Source organism: Pieris brassicae, chromosome 14 (genome assembly GCF_905147105.1).
Source record: "Pieris brassicae chromosome 14, ilPieBrab1.1, whole genome shotgun sequence".
Lineage (NCBI taxonomy): Eukaryota > Metazoa > Arthropoda > Insecta > Lepidoptera > Pieridae > Pieris > Pieris brassicae.
Genome location: NC_059678.1, coordinates 5,747,702 through 5,772,820, shown reverse-complemented (window position 1 = coordinate 5,772,820; position 25,119 = coordinate 5,747,702). Strand labels below are relative to the sequence as shown.

General features: G+C 38.6%; 2 protein-coding genes across 7 annotated transcripts; one reads left to right on the top strand and one right to left on the bottom strand.

Annotated features, from left to right (window-relative positions):
- The first annotated feature begins 250 nt into the window (after positions 1 to 250).
- LOC123718130 (E3 ubiquitin-protein ligase COP1-like) lies at positions 251 to 11,787 on the top strand. Of its 3 annotated transcripts, none has more exons than XM_045674535.1 (8): positions 251 to 539; positions 918 to 1,130; positions 3,300 to 3,481; positions 4,989 to 5,161; positions 8,564 to 8,705; positions 9,006 to 9,127; positions 10,315 to 10,483; positions 10,575 to 11,787. In XM_045674535.1, exons 2-8 carry the CDS (start codon positions 922 to 924, stop codon positions 11,765 to 11,767), a joined length of 2,190 nt encoding a protein of 729 aa, XP_045530491.1. In that variant the 5' UTR covers positions 251 to 539; positions 918 to 921; the 3' UTR covers positions 11,768 to 11,787. The 3 variants fall into 3 exon arrangements, with proteins under 3 accessions (XP_045530491.1, XP_045530489.1, XP_045530490.1); XM_045674533.1 differs by having other exon boundaries at positions 9,003 to 9,127; XM_045674534.1 differs by having other exon boundaries at positions 251 to 543; positions 9,003 to 9,127.
- Positions 11,788 to 16,241: 4,454 nt separating this feature from the next.
- On the bottom strand, positions 16,242 to 23,253 carry LOC123717956 (CLIP domain-containing serine protease 2-like). 4 transcript variants are annotated; one of them, XM_045674240.1, is made up of 11 exons: positions 23,141 to 23,253; positions 22,630 to 22,744; positions 21,316 to 21,437; positions 20,738 to 20,863; positions 20,000 to 20,141; positions 19,759 to 19,907; positions 19,208 to 19,329; positions 18,807 to 18,956; positions 17,893 to 18,022; positions 17,072 to 17,206; positions 16,242 to 16,452 (listed from the first exon to the last, which is right to left on the bottom strand). In XM_045674240.1, exons 2-11 carry the CDS (start codon positions 22,700 to 22,702, stop codon positions 16,270 to 16,272), a joined length of 1,332 nt encoding a protein of 443 aa, XP_045530196.1. In that variant the 5' UTR covers positions 22,703 to 22,744; positions 23,141 to 23,253; the 3' UTR covers positions 16,242 to 16,269. The 4 variants fall into 4 exon arrangements, with proteins under 4 accessions (XP_045530196.1, XP_045530195.1, XP_045530198.1 ...); XM_045674239.1 differs by having other exon boundaries at positions 22,630 to 22,778; positions 23,141 to 23,250; XM_045674242.1 differs by having other exon boundaries at positions 23,173 to 23,227.
- Between the last annotated feature and the right edge of the window lie 1,866 nt (positions 23,254 to 25,119).

Genomic DNA, 25,119 nt, shown 5'->3' with positions numbered 1-25,119 from the left:
TTACATAGGTGGCGACACAAGTCTTCTTTTATCGTCATTGTCTTAAGTAAAACTTCATAATAAAGCTATTAAGAATTTATCTTTAATAGTAAAATTGTTAATTTTTGTATAACAATGAGTATTAATTGCAAATTGACGTTGTAAAACCAGTTATTTATAAAAGATAACACAACTCTTGCTACACGAGCTAATGTCATTGAAACGTCATGTCAAGTTATCAAACATATGTCAATTGCCAATTTTCCGAAAACTAAATCGCAGTGGCAATGAAATGGGATTTCGTACTTTTGGCTTCAAAAATGAAGCGATAAATAATTCAGTGATGAGTTTTTGTGAGAGAACTTAAGACTACAGTGTTGTTTACACTTCACGCGACTGTTCAGTTTTATTATATAGGCTGTCTTAGCTTAAGTAAAGAAGGGCGGTGGCTTGTTCCACTCATTCATTCATATTTAGTTTAAACTTAGGTTTTTGTTCTAAAGTAATTTCATACTACTTTTATTGCCAGAATGAATTCATACTGACTTTCATACCAAATTGTAAGTACGTATATTAACAAAACCCCATTAGATTAAAAAACGATTCCCTTAAAATCTAAATAAGTACATTTCACAACACCAGTTATCAAATTTGAGTCAAATGTACTTACTAAGTGATAGCAAAAGTATACTCCTGCTTTCTACAAATTTTTAAAATTCAGTTCTATAATTATATATCTAAAAATAGAAGTGTTTTCAGTCTATTAAGAAATTATCTAGTCAGCCATGTAATTGATTAGAGGGATGGTCACAGAAATTAATTTTCTTCAGACCATACAACAATTATATGTGACTTGTTATCGTTAAGAATTAGTTTTTTGTGTAATTAGCTAATATTTATATTACAGTTATATAATAGTAGTAATAATAAATTTTCAGAAAAATGTCAGGTGCAGCAGCCGGAGGTGCTAGCAATTCTGGTGCCAGTACATCAGTGACTGCTCTTGGTGGCCTCGGTGGGTCCTTAGAAGACAAGGATTGTGATCTTTTGTGCCCAGTATGCTTTGAACTCATTGATGAAGCATATGTCACACGCTGTGGTCACTCTTTTTGTTATGCCTGCATTGCTAAGTCAGTGGAATTGCACAGGAGGTAGGTTATTCTGTTACGAATGAATCCATATAAGACCTCAACTATAACCATAATGTGTCCTTCAAGACAAAGTCATGATTTGTTAGTGTATACAGTGGATTTCATGTATTTAAAACGATGAAGGAACGACAGTCAATGTAGTGATTATATCTGGACAAGCAAAGGTAAAGAGATAGTTGATACTCAGAATAACACTTTGTAATTGAACCATCAATTTAACTGGGAAACCTACCTACCTACTACCTACTTATTCAATAACTATTTACAAATAATACAGATTTGCTGACCATTTGCGTGATTGTAAACAAAAGATAAGAATGCTCTTAATGTCATTCGCTGACTTCAGTCTCAATGAATCCTGGATTCAATTCAAGGGCTTGTATAGCTAAATGGTTGATACACCGTAACTACGTATTTAATTTTGTTATCTATAATAATGTAACTGATCTAATTATAATGAAAAAAACCAATACAGAGAATACAACTGTCACAAATTCAGTCTCTAGGGTTTCATTGTCACAGTAAATGTTGCTATAAGCCTTCACAGTGTGGGTAATCAGGGACTTGCAGCTCCAAGATATATCCTTAATATTGCTTCGAGTAAGATTCTGGATGTGAAAAAAACAACATTGCATTGGTATGCATTGAATGCATTGGTAAAGTAGTTATTACCAGCTCATCTCATAATAATACAAATGGATATCCATGTTATCGTAGTATAATAGGTATGAGAGTGCATTTGAAAATGTATCCACTATCGAAATCAATTTTACACCACATAAAAATGATTACTAACGAAAATCACACACAGAAATTCGGAAAATAATAATCATGTAAAAAGAAAAATATCAAAAGTTATGGCGAGAAAAAAAATAAGGTACCTACATTTTAAGTAGGGATGTATACAATATATATTTTAGGAATACTTTGGGTTTGCCAATATTTTTGGCAATATTTTAATTGTCGATACAAAGATACATTTTAAATTTCACGTTTTAAAAAGTAATGTAAACCCGCATTTTGGTTGATTTAGTTCGTTGCAAACGAGGCACGGACCGTCTGTGCCCGGGGAATTCCCGCGTTTTATTCAGTTTGTTGTCTCTATCACCCGCTTGGTCGTATTCCATTTCGCGGGTTTTCGATACCAAATTAAATAAAATATAGACTTAGAAAAATGAGATCTTAACAATTTTGATCTTAATTATTTGAAATGTATTATTATAAACTTATAATTATTTGACATAATTTTAAACATCGCGTGCTTTACAGCGTGCGTGGTCACGCTCACTGAAGACAAAAGGTGTTGAATGTCAAAAAGTATCACATCTGCAGAGAAATTTATTTCTCCGGAGTTGATATCGACTAAAAGATGATGGGTTTTTGCAGAAATTACTCACGGTAATATAGTTGAGAGTGTCCATGGGCGGCGGTATCACTTAACATCATGTGAGCCTCCTGCCCGTTTGCCCCCTATTTTATAAAAAAAAAAAAAACGGTGTCCTCTATTTTCGCGGATTTTTTGTCTTGGGGTTTTAATTTGGATATTACTGGATCCCAGGTGTTTGATAATTTTAGGCTGTCTTCTCTATTGAAATTGGGGTGTTTTTTTTATTTCAATGGCTTCGCGTACTAATCCTGGGAAGCATATTTTTACTTCGCAAGTACTTTCGGTTGGTCAAAGCGTATGGCAATGATTAGGCCTATCTAGTCTGTGTTCACAGACTGCTGATTTTGTGTGTCGTCTATGTCTTATGTCTGCAATGTGCTCTTTGAGTCTGCTAAACATATTGCGTTTAGTTTGCCCTGTGTGAGACAGGCCACAGTCACAATCCAGTCTGTATATACTTGCACCTTGCAAGTTATTTATTTTAATTCTTAATTTTTATAATTAAAACTTTAAACATATTAAAGTTTGTTATTGTTTATCTATTTTAATAAAAATTAAAATCTCGAAAGATCGATCCCTAATGTTAAGTGTGTAATGTGTGTGTGCTTTGGTAGTAACTGGTCTGCTCCACAGCATAATGCTCGGCACGACGTGTTCCACAGCACTGGTCAGTCTTCCATACCAGAGTTAGATGTGATTTAGAAGAGAATATAAATAGAGACTGTCCATCGATCCAGACTCAATTTGGACAGTTGTAAGAGTATGCTTCTAAACATTTCCAGGTGTCCCAAATGTGGAGCCCAGCTGACGGGACGAGATCACTATTTCCCGAACTTTTTGCTCAACGAGCTGGTTGCCCGTCGACGCTTGCGCACTAAACCGACGACTGTCGCGCCCTCAATCCCATCACCGGGAGATGCGGAGAGGCTTCGAGCACTCGTCGCAGCTGAAGCTAGGCATTTGGGTAAGGTATCATAACTGTGAATAGTGTTTCAACAATTTTTTTCAGCTTTTAAATCGAATCCAGCAAACTGACGATGTTCTTAATAATACAGAGTAAACGCATATTATGGCGTTATAGAGACTTGTCGTTAAACGGAGAGAATGAATTGTAATCCATGACGGGTAGAAAGTTCGTATGCATGTCGCCGACAGTCGAGCTTATTGCGGGCTAGGATAATAAATTAATGGCGCTACAACCTCTTTAGGTCTAGGCCTCAGATTTCTGTATCTGTTACGTGATAATTTGTTAATATGCAAGTAGCAAGTAGTAGTATGTAATGTAAGCCCGTTAAAAGAAAAGCTATCTACAGGAAAATGTATACTTGGAGTCGATGGGATCTTTCTCAATTGGTTGTAAAAGTGGTGAATTTTGGAAGTATGAACAAGTGTTTCCTAGTTTTTGTGTTATAGTGGTGGTTCAGTATTATATCCATGAAATGTGAAATAATGTGTTGATAGACATATATTATGTTAGACTGAAAATTTGGATATATTTGTACAGCTTATACAAAGCTTATATGTATTACTAGCTGACCCGGCAAACGTCGTTTTGACATGTGTTTTATTTCCGGGAAACATATTTAGTATAATAAGAAAATTGTCTACTATAATAAAAAATAAGGGTTCATTGTAGAGGGGTGACAAAAAAAAATGGCTAGAAAATAAAAATAAAAGTTGGTGTGGCCACCCCTTATCACTAAGGAGTTTGAAAGATAGTAGACGATGCTCAGACTTACTGGATATGCATAAAAAATTCATAAGGTAAAAAGTTCAAGGTGGTTCAAGCCCTTAAGTATCGTGGGGATAATAGATAGATAGATCCCAGGTCTCTCGGCGCAGACATCCCGTACTTATTTATATATACACTATTCGTGTGTTAGGGTACATCTGTAGGGCTTAGGGATCCGTAGGGACCTAACAGTTCTTACATATATTTAGTTATCTAGTGCAGCTTGCTCATACATACATTACATATACAATACAAATACACCTGACATACAATACATATAAAGATTAAACACACATTTCACAGTCCACTAGCTAGCAAGCTGTACATTGGTCCTTCGAGCCGGATGTGAACCAGCGACCTATGGAATGGTACAACCGAGTGGCGTGTCAGTCGTTGGTCAATGTATAAAGGAAATCTGAGCAACGGTCGTCAGGGAGCGTTCAAGTATTACGTAACGAATTTGGGGGGGGGGGGGTTGTTCCCTATTGTAAAACGTAACGATGCGGGGCGGGGATTGTTATTTTACACCACATAATGGTAACTTGTAGTTATAAAAAGTCACTGGGGGTGGTCACGAAACGTTTTTCTATTTGATACAGAAAACGTTACGGCGCGTTTTATGGAGGGGGGGGGGTCAAGAATCTCCAAAAATTGCATGACCTAATCGCTCCCTTAGCTGTTAATGGAACAACCAAATGTGGCGTGTCAGCGGTTGGTCAATGATGTGATACGATTTCAGGTCTATCCGATGTCGACGGCATGCTAGATGTGTTGACGAGAAGAAAGAGACTCCTAGAAGCGGAGTCGGCTGCGGCTCACCACAGGCTGTTGTATGAGTTTTTGTCTCAGCTTCTGAGGCATCGCTCACACCAGTTGGAACAGTTGTCGAGAGAGGCGACACTAGTGCGAAAGGTATATTAATAATTGATAAAGTCGATTTTTAAAGACTCTAGTCGGAAGATCTTTAAATTCTTTTGGTAAATTATTGTAAACCTCAATAGCCATACAAAAGGGGTTTCTCCTAAAGAGTTTCAGATTGATTTTTGTCACAGCCAATCTCTCCCAATGTCCACTTCTTACTTCGACTTAAAAATATCTTTATGCACGAATAATATTGTTTGTACATAGTATTGTCTTTTGTTAACATAGCTTTTACACATTAAGAAAAACACGTTTTGAACGGATCGAAGCTATGTATTATTATTATAAACTTATAATTATTTATACTTATAAATATTAGTCGATACCAACTCCAGGCAAATAAATACAGATAACACAACTTTCTCTACAGCTGTCATGCTTTGACATTCGACACCTTTTGTCTTCAGTCACCGTGACGTCACGCACGCTGAAAAGCGCGCGTAATTTAAAATTATGTAAAATAATTATAAGTTTATAATAATAATACATAGCTTCAATCCGTTCAAAAAATTGTTTTTCTTAATATTGTTTGTATTTATCGAAATTCTAAATATTTATTTACAAAACTACAAGTTTAAACAAATAACAAAAGCTCAGTATATTCTTGAAGCTTTGTATGTAAAAAAAAATTTCACCTTTCACCATAATACTGAAACAGAACTAATGTGAGAGTTCGACCAACTGGGCTCCAGAAGACGAACCACTCCTTATATGGAAATTGTATTCGTTTTCACAACAATCAATAAAGCTTTTAAATTATCCTAATCCTTGGCACTGATAAACAATTTGTATGACTCAAAACATTTCGATTAAAAAGAGGGGCAGAGAGTTTCTTGCCAGTTCTTGCCCGCGTTATATAAACATAACGATTGTTTAAATTATACTACTCCAATAATATAACAGTTTGTAAGTCTACAAACAGCGATTAAAAAGAATGGCGAAGAGTTTCTTGCCAGTTCTTGCCCGCGTTATATAAACATAACGATTGTTTAAATTATACTACTCCAATAATATAACTGTTTGTAAGTCTACAAACAGCGATTAAAAAGAGTGGCAGAGAGTTTCTTGCCAGTTCTTGCCCGCGTTATATAAACATAACGATTGTTTAAATTATACTACTCCAATAATATAACAGTTTGTAAGTCTACAAACAGCGATTAAAAAGAGTGGCAGAGAGTTTCTTGCCAGTTCTTGCCCGCGTTATATAAACATAACGATTGTTTAAATTATACTACTCCAATAATATAACAGTTTGTAAGTCTACAAACAGCGATTAAAAAGAGTGGCACAGAGTTTCTTGCCAGTTCTTGCCCACTTTATATAAATTTGACGATTATTTCATTTATCCTATTCCATTGAACTAACAGTTTGTAGTTCTACAAAGAGCGACTAAAAAGAATGGCGGAGAGTTTCTTGCCAGTTCTTGCCTACTTTATATAAATTTGACGATTATTTAATATTCTTCTATTTCATTGAACTAACAATTTGTAAGACTCAAACTTGGCGATTAAAGAGAGTGGCGGAGAGTTTCTTGCCAGTTCTTGCCCGCTTTATATAAATTTGACGATTATTTAATATTCTTCTATTTCATTGAACTAACAATTTGTAAGACTCAAACTTGGCGATTAAAGAGAGTGGCGGAGAGTTTCTTGCCAGTTCTTGCCCGCTTTATATAAATTTGACGATTATTTAATATTATTCTATTTCATTGAACTAACAATTTGTAAGACTCAAACTTGGCGATTAAAGAGAGTGGCGGAGAGTTTCTTGCCAGTTCTTGCCCGCTTCATATAAATTTGACGATTATTTAATTTATCCTATTCCATTGAACTAACAATTTGTAAGACTCAAAACTTGGCGATTAAAGAGTGGCGGAGAGTTTCTTGCCAGTTCTTGCCCGCTTCATATAAATTTGACGATTATTTAATATTATTCTATTTCATTGAACTAACAATTTGTAAGACTCAAAACTTGACAATTTAAATGAGCGGAGAGTTTCTTGCCAGTTCTTGCCCACTTTATATAAATATGATGATAATTAAAATTATCCCATTCCATTTAACAAACAATCTACATGGCTCAAAACTTGACAATTTAAATGAGCGGAGAGTTTCTTGCCCACTTTATATAAATATGATGATAATTAAAATTATCCCATTCCATTTAACAAACAATCTGCATGGCTCAAAACTTGACAATTTAAATGAGCGGAGAGTTTCTTGCCAGTTCTTGCCCACTTTATATAAATATGATGATAATTAAAATTATCCCATTCCATTTAACAAACAATCTGCATGACTCAAAACTTGACAATTTAAATGAGCGGAGAGTTTCTTGCCCACTTTATATAAATATGATGATAATTAAAATTATCCCATTCCATTTAACAAACAATCTGCATGGCTCAAAACTTGACAATTTAAATGAGCGGAGAGTTTCTTGCCAGTTCTTGCCCACTTTATATAAATATGATGATAATTAAAATTATCCCATTCCATTTAACAAACAATCTGCATGACTCAAAACTTGACAATTTAAATGAGCGGAGAGTTTCTTGCCCACTTTATATAAATATGATGATAATTAAAATTATCCCATTCCATTTAACAAACAATCTGCATGGCTCAAAACTTGACAATTTAAATGAGCGGAGAGTTTCTTGCCAGTTCTTGCCCACTTTATATAAATATGATGATAATTAAAATTATCCCATTCCATTTAACAAACAATCTGCATGACTCAAAACTTGACAATTTAAATGAGCGGAGAGTTTCTTGCCCACTTTATATAAATATGATGATAATTAAAATTATCCCATTCCATTTAACAAACAATCTGCATGGCTCAAAACTTGACAATTTAAATGAGCGGAGAGTTTCTTGCCAGTTCTTGCCCACTTTATATAAATATGATGATAATTAAAATTATCCCATTCCATTTAACAAACAATCTGCATGACTCAAAACTTGACAATTTAAATGAGCGGAGAGTTTCTTGCCCACTTTATATAAATATGATGATAATTAAAATTATCCCATTCCATTTAACAAACAATCTGCATGACTCAAAACTTGACAATTTAAATGAGCGGAGAGTTTCTTGCCAGTTCTTCTTGCCTACGGCCTTGACTTGTAAACTGGCAGTAAATGACAATTTAAAGTCAATTTCAAAATGTTTTCTCTTGACGTTTATAACTGTACTCAGTTACCAATATGAATAAAGTTATTTTGAGTTTGAGTTACGAATACCAACTACAAACAAAGAGGCTGCTCAAGTAAATTTGAAGGCTGAGCTCCAATTTCTGAATGTTCATAGAAATATGAAAATGTTTGTATGGAGCTGCAACTATTGTGCAATTCACTACGGTGGGAACGACTGAATCGGTTTTCGCAGGACCTGGACCACGTGGGCACGGTCCTTCGAGAGCTGAAGGCGGGAGCGGAGGCCCGTATCCCTTCGCCCACCGAACATTCCTTGGCCGAATGGCTGCGAGAAGGTCGATTGAAACGGGAAATCAGCGAGGCAGACACGCAGCGTGAGTTATGACTCTCTTCCTGTTAGGTCTATTTCCGATCTTCTCTTCTGTATCTTCTATTCTACGACACGACCGCTGGATCACGTTAATGGTCTTGAATATGTTTACCACTTACTGTGGAGCCGGCCGCCAGTAGTGATTCCATCAAAGGCCGGCAACACACCCAATGTCGCAGGTGGACCATAATAAGCACTAATAACAATAATAATAATATACCCCACCCACTGTTTCGGTGGAAAAAAGAGTCAGGTCGTCGGCTGTGTCGACTGGATAACTAAGAAATGAGGAAACTTCCAGAAGCCCCTTACGCGCAAGAGGAAGAGGAGAGTTTCGGGTCGGTCTGCGGCGGAGGCTGGGCCGGAACGGATGCGCTCGCGCAGCGCTGGAGGAGGCTGGCCGCGCATTTCGATGACTTCGTCCAGGTACACTTATGTGGATTCATAACGCATATTCACATTACGCGATTGCAGTCCCTCGCATAGCACTGGTATTATCGCATATAACGCGGGGTTTGCGCGTTATAGTTTTTCTTAATTTTCGATTTAAATCGGTACATAGCGCTTAAGATGGGATCAATCGCGGTCCGGTCTTTTGCGAGAAATCTCGTATAACGCGTTCCTATAACGCGGAAACAATCTACCGTGTTATGGGAGGGATAAGTGTATGATTATTAAAGTAAACTAAGTGAGTAGTATATTATTTAATTATAGAAAAAAATACAAGATACTACTGGGTAACAGGTCATCGATATACAGAATAAACAGGGTCGGGGATAAGACACAACCTTGTGGGACACCAACATTGGCAGGGTTGAGGTCGGAGCATGCTCCTTCGATGACGACCTTAAAACTCCGATCAGCGAGAAAGCTGGAAATCCAGTTGCATAATTTCTCGGGGAGCCCATAGGCTGGAGGCTTCGAGGGCAGTGCTCTGTGCCACACCCGATCGAAGGCTTTCGCTATGTCCAAAATAACCGCTAGCGCCTCCCCCTTGGACTCAATTGCCTCTGCCCATCTATGAGTAAGGTATACTAGAAGGTCACCAGCCGAACGACCACGACGAAAGCCGTACTGATAATCGCTAATCAGCTGGTGGCCCTCTAGATAGCTCAAGAGCTGGCCATTAATAATGGATTCCATTATTTTGGAGAACAAGGAGGTTATAGCTATTGGACGATAGTTGGACGGATCAGAGCGATCGCCTTTTTTGGGGATCGGATATATCGAAGCGGTCTTCCAGCACCTTGGAGCAGTGCCGAGCGCAACCAGGGCATAAGTACGCAGCACAACTGGGGTGGATGCCATCAGGCCCGCTCGACTTGTGGATGTCCAAGGAAAATAAAGCTTTACGGATAGCACGTTGCCGGAATGTAACTTCAGGCATCGGTGGCTCCTTCCCTTGATGCCTTGGGTCGTCTTAGGCACTTAGCCTACTCCAGTGAATATTCCTCCTCTCCTCCTGCAGTGAAGCATCCTGCTCTCTAAGCGACGGCCAAAGCCTAGGTCCGAGTCTCTCTCTCTCTTTCTCTCACTTAACTTTGATCTTTTTACTTGGCTCCAATAGAGAAAATAACGGAAATTTCTCTTGTTTCTTTGCAAACCAATCGCAGTGCTACTTCGCCCACCGAGCTGACGAGCTATACTTTCCGGGCTCCGCGTCGGAGGGGCCCACGGCGCCCGCGACCCCGGGGCCCGTGGTGCCCTCGGCCACCGTCGGGGCCTCGGAGGCCGACCGCGTGCCCCAGCAGACGCCCGAGCCGAGGGTCTCCAGCGCCGCAGGTAGCGACTTTTCCCTATCCGACGGTTGAGTGAACGACGTTTACAGTTTTCTTCGGTTACGTATGTATCATATAAAATGTATCATTTCCAGCCATGGACCAGACGGCCCCGGACGGGGACCCGCCGCCGGTCCACGCCGTCGCCCAGTGCGGGGGCGGCGACGCCGCTTTCCCCGGGGGGGACCAGAGAGCCCCGGACGGGGAGCCGCCCCTCCGCCCCGCGAGCCCCGCGGCGGCGGGCACGGAGGCGTTCGGCGGCCTCGACGCGTTCCGCGAGGACCTGGCCGCGTTCACCCGCTACAGGGCGCTGCGGCCGCTGGCCACGCTGTCCTACTGCTCGGACGCCATCAACTACTCCACCATCGTGTCCACGATCGAGTTCGACAAGGACGACGAGTTCTTCGCGATCGCCGGAGTCACGAAGCGGATCAAGGTGTTCGAGTTCGAGGCCGTGGTGCGCGACGCGGTGGACGTGCACTATCCCTGCGCCGAGATGCAGTGCTCCCACAAGATCTCGTGCGTGTCGTGGAACGCCTACCACAAGAACGTGCTGGCCTCCTCCGACTACGAGGGCACCGTGGCCGTGTGGGACGCCGCCACGGGGCTGCGCACGAGGGCGCTGCAGGAGCACGACAAGCGCTGCTGGTCCGTGCACTTCAACCGCGCCGACGTGCGCCTGCTGGCCTCGGGCTCCGACGACGCCCGCGTGAAGCTCTGGTCGCTGAACGCCGAGCGCTCCGTGGCCACGCTGGAGGCCAAGTTCAACGTGTGCTGCGTGCGCTTCAACCCCAACTCGTCGTGCCACCTGGCCGTGGGCTCGGCCGACCACTGCGTGCACTACTACGACCTGCGCGCGCCCCGCTCGCCGCTGGCCGTGCTGCGCGACCACCGCAAGGCCGTCTCCTACGTGCAGTTCCTCGACTCGAAGACGCTGGTCTCCGCCTCGACCGACTCGACGCTGAAGCTGTGGCGCGTGGACTCGCCGAGGTGCGTCAGGTCGTTCACGGGCCACGCCAACGAGAAGAACTTCGTGGGGCTGGCCACGGACGGGAAGTACGTCGCGTGCGGTTCCGAGAACAACGCGCTCTACGTCTACTACAACGGGGTGTCCAAGCCCCTGCTGGCCTACAGGTTCGAGGCCGTGCGGGGCTTCCTCGAGAAGGAGCGCCGCGACGAGGAGCCCAGCGAGTTCGTCTCGGCCGTCTGCTGGAGGCGCTCCGTGGACAGGCCCGTGCTGCTGGCCGCCAACTCGCAGGGCACCATCAAAGTCTTAGAGCTCTTGTAAATAAACGTATCTTAAGCCTTGTCTTTTTCTCCTTCGCGGCCCCATCCTCCTCCTCCATCCTCCTCTTCCATCCTCCTCTTCCATCCTCCTCCTCCATCCTCCTCTTCCATCCTCCTCTTCCATCCTCCTCCTCCATCCTCCTCTTCCATCCTCCTCCTCCATCCTCCTCTTCCATCCTCCTCTTCCATCCTCCTCTTCCATCCTCCTCCTCCATCCTCCTCTTCCATCCTCCTCCTCCATCCTCCTCTTCCATCCTCCTCTTCCATCCTCCTCTTCCATCCTCCTCTTCCATCCTCCTCCTCCATCCTCCTCTTCCATCCTCCTCCTCCATCCGCCTCCGTGCCTCGTCCTCGATATTTGCTTTGTTTTGAAGAGTTAGTTAAACTGTCTTGAAAATACATGGAACTGCCATTTCTTCGCTCAAAGACTAATAATTGTCTCGATTGAGCATATGTTTTAGTATTTACCTTTAGTCCTTAGATGATAGAGTATATCATTGCCAGATTTATGTCCAAACTTTTGAGATGATATTTATAACGCCTGTGAAGATTTACTTAGCAAATCTGCCTTTAGTAAACTGCACAGAGTATTGCGTTATTATTATTGAAATCTGTGGCCGTAAATATACAGATTGACTCGGCAATAAACAATTCAATTTAATATAACATTTATTACCTTTGAAATGATATATTTCGCGGTATGCCGTACCATGCGATGGTATTTATTAAAAACAACAAAATTGTAATATCGATATGAGATGTTAAAGTCGCATTTTAAACTGAGTCGTCGGGCGGTAAATGTCAGATTGATTGGTCGGTTGAAGGGTTGATGTTCTATAAATATAAGATTTTGACTCTCATTACATTACTCCGTTATGCAATGCGCAGCATGGAGAATTTATTTTCTAACGGTTTCACAACCAATATTTTATCTTACAAATTAAAAACTTTTATTTTCAACTGAAGGCCGTTTAAGTATTACGGAAGCACTATACTAATACTTTGAATTATTAACTTTTTTGCAAATATTTCCCACACATTGTCTATGCTTGAAAATAAAATGCGTTTCCGAGGATTTCTACAGAAGAAAAGTGAGCGTGTACTAGTGTACACACGTAAGAAGTGAAACTTCTTCATGACCTTATTTTTCGAAAAATGATCTACTGTATGCAACTTTACAGAAATTGGTTAAAGAAAGTTAAATTAGATAAAGATTAACAAAAGGCTTTTATTATCATAGACGTGTATACAAATGATACAATTATTTCATTTTACCATATTACTACTAAGATTATTACAGAATTTCATTAATTGTAATAGAATTATTACTATCCTTGTTATCGTTATTATATATTTGTGTTATTAATGGCTTCGAATCAACCGTGGTAGGGACAAGAAAAACCGATTTTCGATCGAATTGTGACGCTTAAGTCAAAAGTGTAGAAAGATAAAGAAGTTTAACTTCAATAATACGTTTATATACTATTATTTTGTGAGCTTTGCGTACTTTTGCTGACAAGAAGAGGAAGGGGCGGGGGGAGGGGGTAAATGGCATGGCGAACTACACCTCTCCATAAGACATGTAAGTGCGAGCGAGACAGACAGATAAATATGATTTATCACCCGAAGCCTCAGTTCATAATGCGACTTCTATAGGTAATGACGTAACAACTTAAGGGCCTATAACGGTCGCACAACTCCAAAAATGTACATTGTTCTTTTCCATTTTTTGTCATCGTTTCATGAAGTATGGCGAATGGAAAAAATATATGGTGCAGTTGAGTAGTTTATGTATCCATTTTGAAAGATCGATACACGATTTAAATAACTTCGCTCGATAGAAAAAAAATCCAAACATAGCCAATTTTTGACACTTTGAATTCATTTTATGACGAAAATGTGTATAGAACATGATTTTGAAATTTACACGATATATTTTATCGCAAGCCAAGTAATACATTTCAGAAAAAAAAATGATAAAATTATATTAATTTAAAGTTTTACATTACTAATTGTTATTAGGGGCCGGCGCGCCTCAGTGCTCCAGCTGTCCATTGCGTACCGCAGTCCACCCCGAGGCACTGATACAGCAATTCGTGCTGGGATAGGGCTTAATACAGACGGTCCCGTATATAGGGAATAAATTTTCCGACTTGTATTTGATATGGATCTCACAACTTTTTACGGAACGTTGCGATACTTGGTTTTGTTACAAATAATGTTTTATGATGGTTACACTTCCACAGCATGATACTGAGCCACACACACACATTTTGCACTTACAATGTTTATTTTTTGATTATCATTTTCTGTGTTTTGTTAGTAATAAGTGTTGTCTGTTTGAATTAATGTTTTCTAAAGCATTATTGAGTTGAACTGATGAATACTACAAAATTTAAGAATTTTGACGGAGGATACCTACTAAACATGGTGGTACATGTGGGGCTTTACGCCTCGCACGTGTCTTCAGTGTTGGATTGTCATCCTAGTAACGTACACTGACACTTTGTGACTCTCGCTAGCGATATAGACTTTGATATAGAGTGTTTGTATTACTATATTGGCAGACAGGAGAACTGTCAGACACAAGCTCAATCTGGAAGCACGGTGCCGAAGCAGGCCACTGTTTGTGAATTAGAAATATCATAAATAAATCGTGACTGTGTTATTAGTATAATGGCCACTGCTCAATAGTTCGGTATTACTGTAATTAAATTAAGTTGAATAAGTTGAGAAGAACTCAGAGTTGCTCATTAATAGCGTGTATCTGATGACCGTCGACCATCGCGGCAGGTAACGCTCGCGTTCATAGCAAATAAATATTTGTAATATTTTAATCTATTAATTTGAGATCATGATTGACTTTGAGTACTGTTAGTGTAGGCTATTATGATAGGTACTAAACTTAAAAATTGTCAAATGCGAGCATAGTTTGGCTAAATTTATAGACAAACTGTTTTTTTTCATATTTTGCTTTTGTTTATTATAAGAGCAGTGAGGGGCCTAGAAACTTCAGCGTGCGACTCACAAGCTTCAGGTCGTAGGTTCGATCCCAGGCTGTGCACCAATGGGCTTTCTATATGAACAATTAACATTCACTCGAACGGTTAAGGAAAATATCGTAAAAAAGCCGATTTGCCTTAGGCACAGAAAGCTGATCACCTACTTGACTGTAAGATTGACCGATTATGAAACAGATACAGTAATCTGAGGCCCAGACCTAAAAACACTGTAGCGCCACTGATTTTTTTATATTTTAGTTTATCCAAGTGGTCCAGAGTGGGACGCCATAACCTTCTTCGCCTATTAGTTTTAGTAGCATTTTGTCGCGTTCCAATTGCGGCAACGATAGATTTTAAAGCATTTATTAAATGAATATATTTGCAGCCGCCAGATCGCCACCGATGAGAAAACTTGTAAAAGAGTTGAGTTATATTTTGTAAACAAAATATTTGAATTGTGAATAAAACCCTGTAAACTCTGTTTTGTACAATTGTTTTCTTTTCTATTATACCCTTTATCTTTATCCTACAGAAATAGTTTTAAATAATTATGGTTGGAAACATATTTCGTTGATTGAACATGATGGGGCGTAACATTTCGCTACACTTTAAAATCAAATAAAGATGAATTAGACAAACTTCCGACGCATAGTTTAATTGTTTTGCCTAATGTTATAGATCTAATTGAAACCGTGGAGTTCCCATATCTAGTGTTGGGTGCATTTAATACGTTCTGTGCTCTGTGCTGTCCTAATATGACAGATACGAGCGACAGCGCATGCGTAGTTATCTAACACCAATGTTATATTAATCTGCGCACTACACGAAAAAGTTGTAACGAAGTAGTAATGTACGACTTTTTCAATGCATATAAAATATTTTTGAAGTGAAACTTCTTTAGAATCGTTGTGATTTCAAACCGGATGCAACGGAAAACGGGACAGACACAAATTCATAAGATTTAACGTGGAAGAAATTGAGATACGAAGTATTATACCGTGTATAAACATTAAATTAGTGTGTATTTGATCATTTTCTGAATTAAAAAACATAGATGTGCAAAAAATTATATAAGTAAGTAGTCCAATTATAAAATTAGATAAAATTTATCATGAATTATTTAAAAACTTTTTGTAGTGAAAACTCCTTACTACTCTTAATCAAAAGTTTATACTCTGTATAATGCCTTCTATCTCATTTTCTCTCACGTCAAATGTTATAAATTGATGAGTCTGTCTCTTTTTTTAAGTTTACTCTTTTTGTAACTTTATTTTTTTAAGTTTTTACCAAATTAAAATTTAACATTAAAATGTGTTTTTTTTAAAGAAAAGTATTAAACTTTTCAACCAACTTATAGGTAGAGAAAAAGGTTAATTTATTTATAATCAATTATAAAAACTTCCTCATTATTTTACCGTAACAAACTGCAAGGCCAGTCGATATGATCAACGAATAACATAGGAATTATTGTTATTTAAAACACTTTAACTCCAAATATTTATTAAGTGTAATTTGCAAGCTCCGGCCATACAGTATCAATGATCCAATCGAGGAATGGTTCCACTTTTGTATACACTGCGGGCGCACCAGAACCGCATTCTGGGCCATGGGACACAACGGCAATCGCGATGTAACTGCAACTTACGTCGCGGGATCTCATCGTTACTGGACTTCCGCTGTCACCCTGTTACATCATGCAATATACAATAACAAACATTAACAAGTTATCGCTTTTGACAAAATCGTTGTGTCACAAGTGAAACTTCTTTGTAAATTAATTATTAGTAAGGTAAAAGCCCCAATAGATGTTCATGTACCACTATATGATCGCTCCATGTATTTGTATATCTATATTCACACTGTTTACTCACTGTATACTTGCCTATGATAACATAAATAATAATCTGCGTTTACTGCACAAGACGTTTATCAACAGAATTGCCGTCTTAAGTTAGTGTAACTGCTAAACGAATACATCAACCAACAGCGTGTATTTTTTCTCGATCTCCCTTTCTCACTCTCTCTAAATCGGTCTCAAACTCTCTCTCCCTCTTCTTCCTTCCTACCCCGATGCGTCTAAACCCCTAATCCCTGGCATTCATGAATTGCGAATAGAAAAGAATAATTGTACCCGTTTGCCCATTGTGCTATATTGATCGGCTGATCACCTACTCGCCTATTAGTTGTTGTGCTTATTAAATTTGTACAAAACTCTGTCCGCTTTACAAACCTCCGATTAATTACCCATTTATGAAGCTCAGCTTTTAAAAGCGTAGCTGAATTTGCTAAAAGTGTAACTTTACCTGACACGTGTCTTTGTATTCGTTGCGATTTTTTAGTTGCGCTCCCTTTGCACAAATCATTGTCGAGCTATTGAATTTCCTGAAGTTTGTATCGTATTGTTGACAGGCAGACGCACTCTTTTGCGACACATCTACCTGAAACGTAGAAAAGCCGGCACTTGATGACAACTGTTACTCAATAACAAAGGACGTTGCTGTCTGTCTTGTTCAGCTCTGAACTGACTTGTATCATATACAGCAGACAAATCTCAAAGAATACCCCAGCACAGAAAATAAAGACACTAAACATTCGGACCTGTTTTTTTTGCTTCTATCTTGATCGTTATTATTTTTATTAAAAAGAAATCTCTTCCTAAATATTTAATTGCCTAATATTGATGCTCACGGCTGTGCTACATTTCTATTTGTTGAATTCATTTCTAAACCAATATCCGACTTCGCCTCGTATAGGAACGTAACAATTACTCCAAATTCTTTAAAAGCTCGAAGAAAAGTTTATAGTTTAACTAGCGGATCGGACAAACGTCTGTCTAAGATACAAAACATCTAATAATGTACATCTGTCTCGACTCCACTTGAACACATAAAAAATTTCATCAAAATCTGTCCAGCCTTATTATATATATACCAGACGTTTATTAATTACCTAGATACCGACTGCAGCGCCATCTGACGGGCTGATTTGTGAATCTAAAACATTCAGGGCGCCGCCCAAACGCATACGAAAAAAGCTCATTCAAATTGGCCCAGCCCTTCAGTGACATACTGACGTACAGTAGAATTGTTTAAAGATATCTAAAATGTTATTTATCAGCCTTTACCTTTAACAGGATCTCTGCCCTCTTTTTCTCTTCGGTGACGCCCCAGCCGGCGACTGTGAGTGGGGAGCTAGACAAGTCCATACCAGGAAGAGGCAAGCATATTGGACGAATGAACTCGGAGAATTGGACTCTGGAATTCAATAAATACTCATCGACACAGAACAATACAAATAAGAGTTTGTAGATATCGTAAAGAATCCTTGATCGTGATATTAATTTACTTTTAGTTCACTTTCATAGTAACATGACTGACTTTGGCATCTACTTTTCTCCAGGCATCTCGAAAAAAGAGTTGCAAACATACGAAAGATTGCTGTCGATTGCCGTCCTAATTGTTAAATAGCTTCCCCAGGCATCCCAGCTTGCCACAGAAGTAGCCTTTTTGGCCAAAACACTTAGATTTTTTTTAAAGTACCAACGTGCCGAGTGTTGGCAAGCTTTTGTAAATAAATGAATTAAATAAGACTGTGCTTGTCACCGTACTGGAGAGCGATTAGATAATTTGAAAGTGAAGGAATGAATCAAATGTAGAAAGAACGAAGATTTACAAATAGATTGAATTCGGCTACCTTATATGCACAGTCTGGCTACTCAATGACCTGTTGAGGTCTGGGCCTTATAGGCAAGTAGGTGATCAGCCTCCTGTACCTGTGCAGCTGACACGCGGTCGACTTTTTAAGTCTAAGGCAAGCCAGTTTCCTCACGATGTTTTCCTTCACCGTTCGAGCTACTGTTAAATCCGCACATGGAAAGAAAGCCCTTTGGGACACAGCCAGTGATCACAGCTACGACCTCTGGGATAAGATTCACACGCTGAAGACATTAGACCAACACTGCTCATGTCCGTCTCAGTTGATATACACAACAACACTGGTGCAACAGTGATATCGTGTGGACGGAAAAGCATGTCTTACCTCCTGTCCAGCTCTATCAAGGCGATGTCATTGATCTGCATCCGTGAATCGTAATCGTTGTGAGGGATGAGTCTTATAATTGTGTACAGCATTCCACTACGTATGTCCGTCTTGTTCAGAGTGCCCAAGAGCGCGTAACGAATCATGTTGCTGTAAAAATATTTATACGTTTTAGTAGAGATGATTTTCTTGGCCGTGGAGATCAAGGAGGATCATGAAAGACATGTATGCTATATTCTTCCTCATCACCATCGACTTTGTTCGCTGATCTTTGGTGTGACCAAGTTTATCATTCGATTAGCTTCGCTTCGCATTCGCCCCCACAGAACAGCTTCGCTTCTGATGCGACCTTCAGCTACAAAGTATATGGCTGAGATCCTTCCACATAATCTAAGACTTACTCATTGTTCTTAAGGGCGTGTCCCGCAGTTAAAATAAACTTGTCGCTTAGGAGTGCACCGCCGGCAATCCAATCAATATCTTTTTCAATGGTTTCATCTGAGTTGCTAGTGCCGAGTACAGCCTGAAACAACTCGCTCATATCATATCAATTATTATTGTAAATTTTTATGGATGTAAACGAATTTATAACATCCGATATCTTTCATTGTTTATATATTCAAAAGTCTTGTGAATTAGCCGAAAATTATGTTTTATTGAGAAATGTTGGTTGCTGTAAAGCAATCTTCATTAAAACTACAATCGAAGCTCTTGTTGACAATGTTGCTCTTGTCGGAGTAACGAACGAAGAAAGTCTCTCATGGCTTACAAATCATTCCGATTACATCAAATCCTGAAACGTATTTACGAAGTATTTCCAAGTGAGCATATCGGGAACAAAGGCGTAAATGTAAAATCATTTTTTTCGTCGTGTCGTGTTAACTTGGTTTGTTAGTATTACTTTGCACACGTCTGAAGTTAGGTTAGATGTTTAAAGCTAGATTTATATTACCATATGTGGAAATTCCCGCGGTTCCGCCGGCTCACCACCAATAGTCCTAACTTCTGTATTCGGCCTGCCACAGGTGTTCTCCCTCGTAAACCCACTGCCATCGGCATTGGTCACACATTTGTTGAAATGTTTTTGGTAGTTCCAGCACTCTGGAAATATCCGAGAGGAAAATGTGTGGTTCTATTACTGGTTTATAAATATTACTTCTATAGTTGAAGCAAGCTGTTTTTAAAATACTTACTTGACATCACTCTGTCGTATTTCCTGCTGCCTGTGACAACTCTCCCCTTCGGCAATCGAGGGCATCCTTTGGGTTCACGGTATTCGATTGGCTTCGTATTGCCACAGCACACCATTGGCTGATTGCCGTCATAGTAGCATGTCTGAAATGCACGTAAAAATATAATACAATAAAGGCACTAAAGCCTTTAGAAGCAGCAGTCGTGTTGCAGCTCACAGTGATGGGCAACATGCCAAGGCACGATATCGGCCGGTAGAAGGAAGAAAGGGGAAAGTTTTTTGGATACCTGGCGCCAGATAACCGGCAATTCAAGTTGTTAACATTCAACTTTTAGCAATAAATTGGCACCAAAAGCAGAAGTCAGAATAATAGTTTACTAAAGTCTTCTTGATCCTTTATTGTATAACTCTAAAGCGATTCTAACCAAGAATCGTTGGTTTGGTTAGATGTTTTTTAATAATTCTAATTATATGACACATAACCGCGAATTTGCGTCGAACAGCAGCTCGAAGTAGGACGGTCAAGTCGGAGTAGGAAATGGAAAATAAACAATTATGGGACACGCGCATGGGCATTCTTCTTGACTTTAAAGTGAAAATATCAGTGAATCAATAATAAATGTTGTGTTCAATCCTTGATGTCTTTTTTTAGTTTCCAATGATTGTAAAATCAAGGCAAAATTGAATTCCTTCGAATTGTGCAACACAAAATACCCATTGGACATAAGCGGGAACTTACAATGTTCTTATTACGAATGAAGTTGTCTGTGGTCGATTTGAAGATTTGTCGGAAAGCTCCAGTTTTGAACAAACTATCCTTGGTTGGACAGCACGACACCGCGAGCTTGTTGTCTCGGTAGCAAAGCTGGAAAGATTCGTCAAGATTAAGCAAAACGCAGTGTCTCTCTGAGAGATTTTTTTATAAAATGGAGAGCAAACGGAAAGTAGGCTTATGTTAAGATACGCCCACGAAGTGTTCCTCTCAATGCCAGAAGGTTAAATTGCGGGCCTTGTAAGAATTGGTTCGGAAATACTTGACTGGTTCCATATAGTTCCAAGAGTACTAAGAGTTGTTTACGCCGGCTTTTTCGCTCGGCCTACGTCCTCTGTTTTGTTTGCCGAAGAGTAGGAATGTCTACATATTTAAATTTAATGACGTGGAATAAATGATACTTGTATCCTATGTTCCATAATAAAAATATTTTATATTATTTTAGTGGTGGCTAAAACTGCCTCAAAAAGCTGAAATTCGTATTCTAATGTTGTTTTAGTTGTCCCTGTTTGTGTATTAACAGAAATAAATATGGAGGTACTTACATGAGGAGGTATCCTATTGACTGTGATGAGCTTCACGGCCATGGTGCAGTACTGAAGCTCCTTGCAGGTTCCGACCACCGTCGAGTTATCAATTTCATTGGCCACTGAGCATACACTGTCAACTGGGAACATGTTTTCCATGAGTCTCGCATTTTCTTAAATTAAAATTATTTACGTATCTAACAAAAGTACAGTATTTCTGTGTACAGTGTAAAATTGTCTTCAGTTTGTGTTTTACAACATTGTGTTCTGCGACACAACTGTCTAAAACTTTTTTTACTAAAGTTTAATAATATTTTACGCAATGATAGTATGATAATTAAGTTAAATAATAATAATCCAGTTGCGCTACAACTCAAATTGCACGTTTGTTTGACAATTATGATTTCAAAGACCAAGGGTGACCGCGATTTTTTCCTTCACCTTCCCGAGTGCTAGAAATCCTTGCCCGGGATAGAACCACAACCTCGGGTGTAAGACCAAGCACGCACGCTGAGTCCAATAGATTAAAGTTTTTTTCTATTCAATTGTAAAAAATTAATTGAATTTTTCAATTTATTACTGGCAATTGTGTGCCATTCGTGTGAAGAATCTATGAAGGCGAGGCACTGGATTATTATTTATATATAGAATTGTGTATCTGTCGCAGTGAAGTAGTTAAATCAGAGAGTTAATTGAATCTCTAGACAGTTAATTAAATGTCGATATTCAATCAAGTCGCTAGGATTTTGATTCAAATAAAGCAGCGTCTAAAACCTTTAACTATCTGTCTGACCGGAAGCCAGCGTGTTGATTAACAATGTAAAGCAAGATTCATTTGTTATTGTTATTTCGGTGTGATCGTCAAGAACTGAGAGCTTGGAAATTCCGTGTTTTGTTTTATTGTGAATAGATTAGGTTAGTTTTGTTGCCTAAGGACGTTTTGGAAACTCGTTAAACGTTTCGTTCATTCACTTGTCTGACGGAACTTTAGCGATTGAATATCGATTTTTAAATAACTGTCTAGAGATTCAATTAACACTCTGATTTAACTACTTTACTGCGATATATCAGCTGCCATCGAAAAGTTCTTTGTGTCGCTTGAATCATTTTGGTAGCTTGTTTGTTAGGTAATAACTTTTTAACCGACTTCGAAGACCAAAGATTAACAGTTTTATGTATTATACATATTGATGATTAGCACATGTGTTAAAAATCCCAAATACACGAGTTGCAGAAACTTCATAAGTCATATCTGAATGATCTTTCAGTTAAATTGGAGGAAATTTTAATAAAAAAACATGAATATAGGTCGAAGTTTTCGGAAATACTCACGTCTATAATAGTAATCCCGGATCTGAGCAGACACAGACACACAAAACAACACTAATACTGTATAAAGCAACATTTTGTGTCTCTTTTACACCTTACCTAAGGTTATCATAGAGGTCTAGATTTCAAATGAAACAAAAACATCGAAAAGTAACGTATAACGTATACATATAACGTATTTGTTAATAAAAATTGTTAAATATGAGATGTTTTTTTCTGTAAAAGTAAAAAAAAACATCGCAAACAATATAGTTAGCGTTAATGTAACAATAAAATATGAGTCTGAGCCTATTCCTTAAACCCACATAGTAATAACAATAAAAACGTTAAAAATAAAAAATTCAAACAAATTAAAAAGATCTGGTGTCTATAGCCGTTAATGCTGGCATTCGTTCGTTAAGAAAAGCACCACAATTAGCCCCTGCTATTAATCTTAGCCCAAAGAGCCTCTACCCCAGAGGATACAAAATCAAAGTTGAAGAAAAGACTCTTTCACGTTAATTTTTTACGCTACCTATGACCGTTGTAAAATACACAAACACAAACATATAATAAACTAAATATATGGCAGATAAATATCACATATAAAAACCGACTTGCTTCTCGTCAAGTCGTAAGTTGACTAACAACTAAAAATATGTTTAACATTAACATGACCTTTGCGGCCACTAGATACGAAAAAAACCGCTTGGACTTATTATTATTAACTTAAACAAATACGACGAGACGATGACAAGCGGCCGGATGGGGTGGCGTTAATTGGAAGATGGGACTGGCTTTGGTATGGGATGCTACTTGTGTGAACACGTGTCAACTTCCTCGGATAAGCAAGCTTCCACAGAGTAGGTGGAAAAAAATAAACGGCTAAATATTACCGCTCAGAGCTGGAGCTTTCAATAACGAATAAGTATCGCAATACAACGAGGAAATGCCAGCGTTAAAGTTACACTGGGACCAAACTTGTAAATACTAGATATTTGATTATTATGATGTGAGAGCTGTCGCCTCAAGGGTTTTCTGGCGGATTTTATATACTGTTGATTAGAAGCAGAGGCACAAGATGGAATTGCAAAACATAAAACGGCTCACGTCACTGCTCTAAGGGAACGAAAGCAAACATGTAGTGAATTAGGCATCTTTAGTGATAGCCTAAAAGCATTACATAAAATAAATAAAAAAAAAACTCTTGTTGTAAGACAATGTTTAGTTATTTCGTAAATGTATTGCTTATTAAATATTTACGATCTTAACCTATATTAACATGGATAGATAAAAAATGTAATATACATTGAAATGCTGGCAACTGTTCCTAACTGTATTGCGATACTTGTAAGATTTACGTTAAACATAAACGCTTTTATTCTCTTACAAGACAAAGCAATAAAAATATTGTTGTTTAATTCATTTTAGTGCATGCAAATTGGAATTTATAAGACATTCCTTGTCCAGGGATACTTCACGCATTGCGATTAAATCTGCAAGGATCTTTCAGATCTCTTTTTCGCGATTCTCGTGGCCGAAGGAGGAAAAATCTTTAATAAATATATATGTGTTAGTGACATTGTATATTCCTGTTTCAACGGGTTTGTATATCACAAAAAAAACATATCATCAGAGCACCAAAAGTTTATATGCGGGTAATATGAATAATAAATATTATTATTATATTATATTAATATTATTAATATTAAATATAATTATTATATTATATTAATATTAATAAGATCAAAAAAAATTAAATGCTATTCGGTATGCGGTATATATTTAGTGCGCACGCGACAGCGGTTAAAATTTAACTATATCCGGTTCGTGTGTCAAAGTCAAATCGACAATTGTCATCCTTCATTGATTGACACCGATTATAGCGCGAACAGCCATGTTCAAATGCAGGCGCTAATTGCAGATTTAAGTTGGTGCCTGGACTACGGTTCACTCCGGAGTTGGTGCTTTCCTCACTCAACGAATAATTATCGCAATACAGCGAGTAAATGCTGCCAGCGTTACACAGGGATCAAACCATTATTGACAGAATATTGTAAATACTGTATATTTGTCTCTTGAAAATAAATATAACTATACATATTTAAAAATAATGTTTTTATGCAATATAAGATACAGGTAGGTTAAGATGATTGTAAATGTTGTTTAATTGTATTTATACAATAAAATAATACAGTTCGATACAGGTATCACTTATTCCATGTCATTAAATTTGGATAGTTGACATCCCTACTCATCAGCAAAGAAGACAGAGGATGTAGGCATCTAGGTACTCTTGTAAATATCAAATCATCATACAAAACCACTATGGCAAACTCAGATAGAAGTAACCAAAAATTAGGGAGATTATTTGTATTAAATTAAAAACTGAATGAACTGAACCTCGCAGTCCAGTTTCCGGAAGTGGCTCCTGTTCACAGGCATGACGGGTGAGCCAGCTATAGTCATACTCAACCATACATAAAGGAATTAAACGACCCGCCACACAACGCT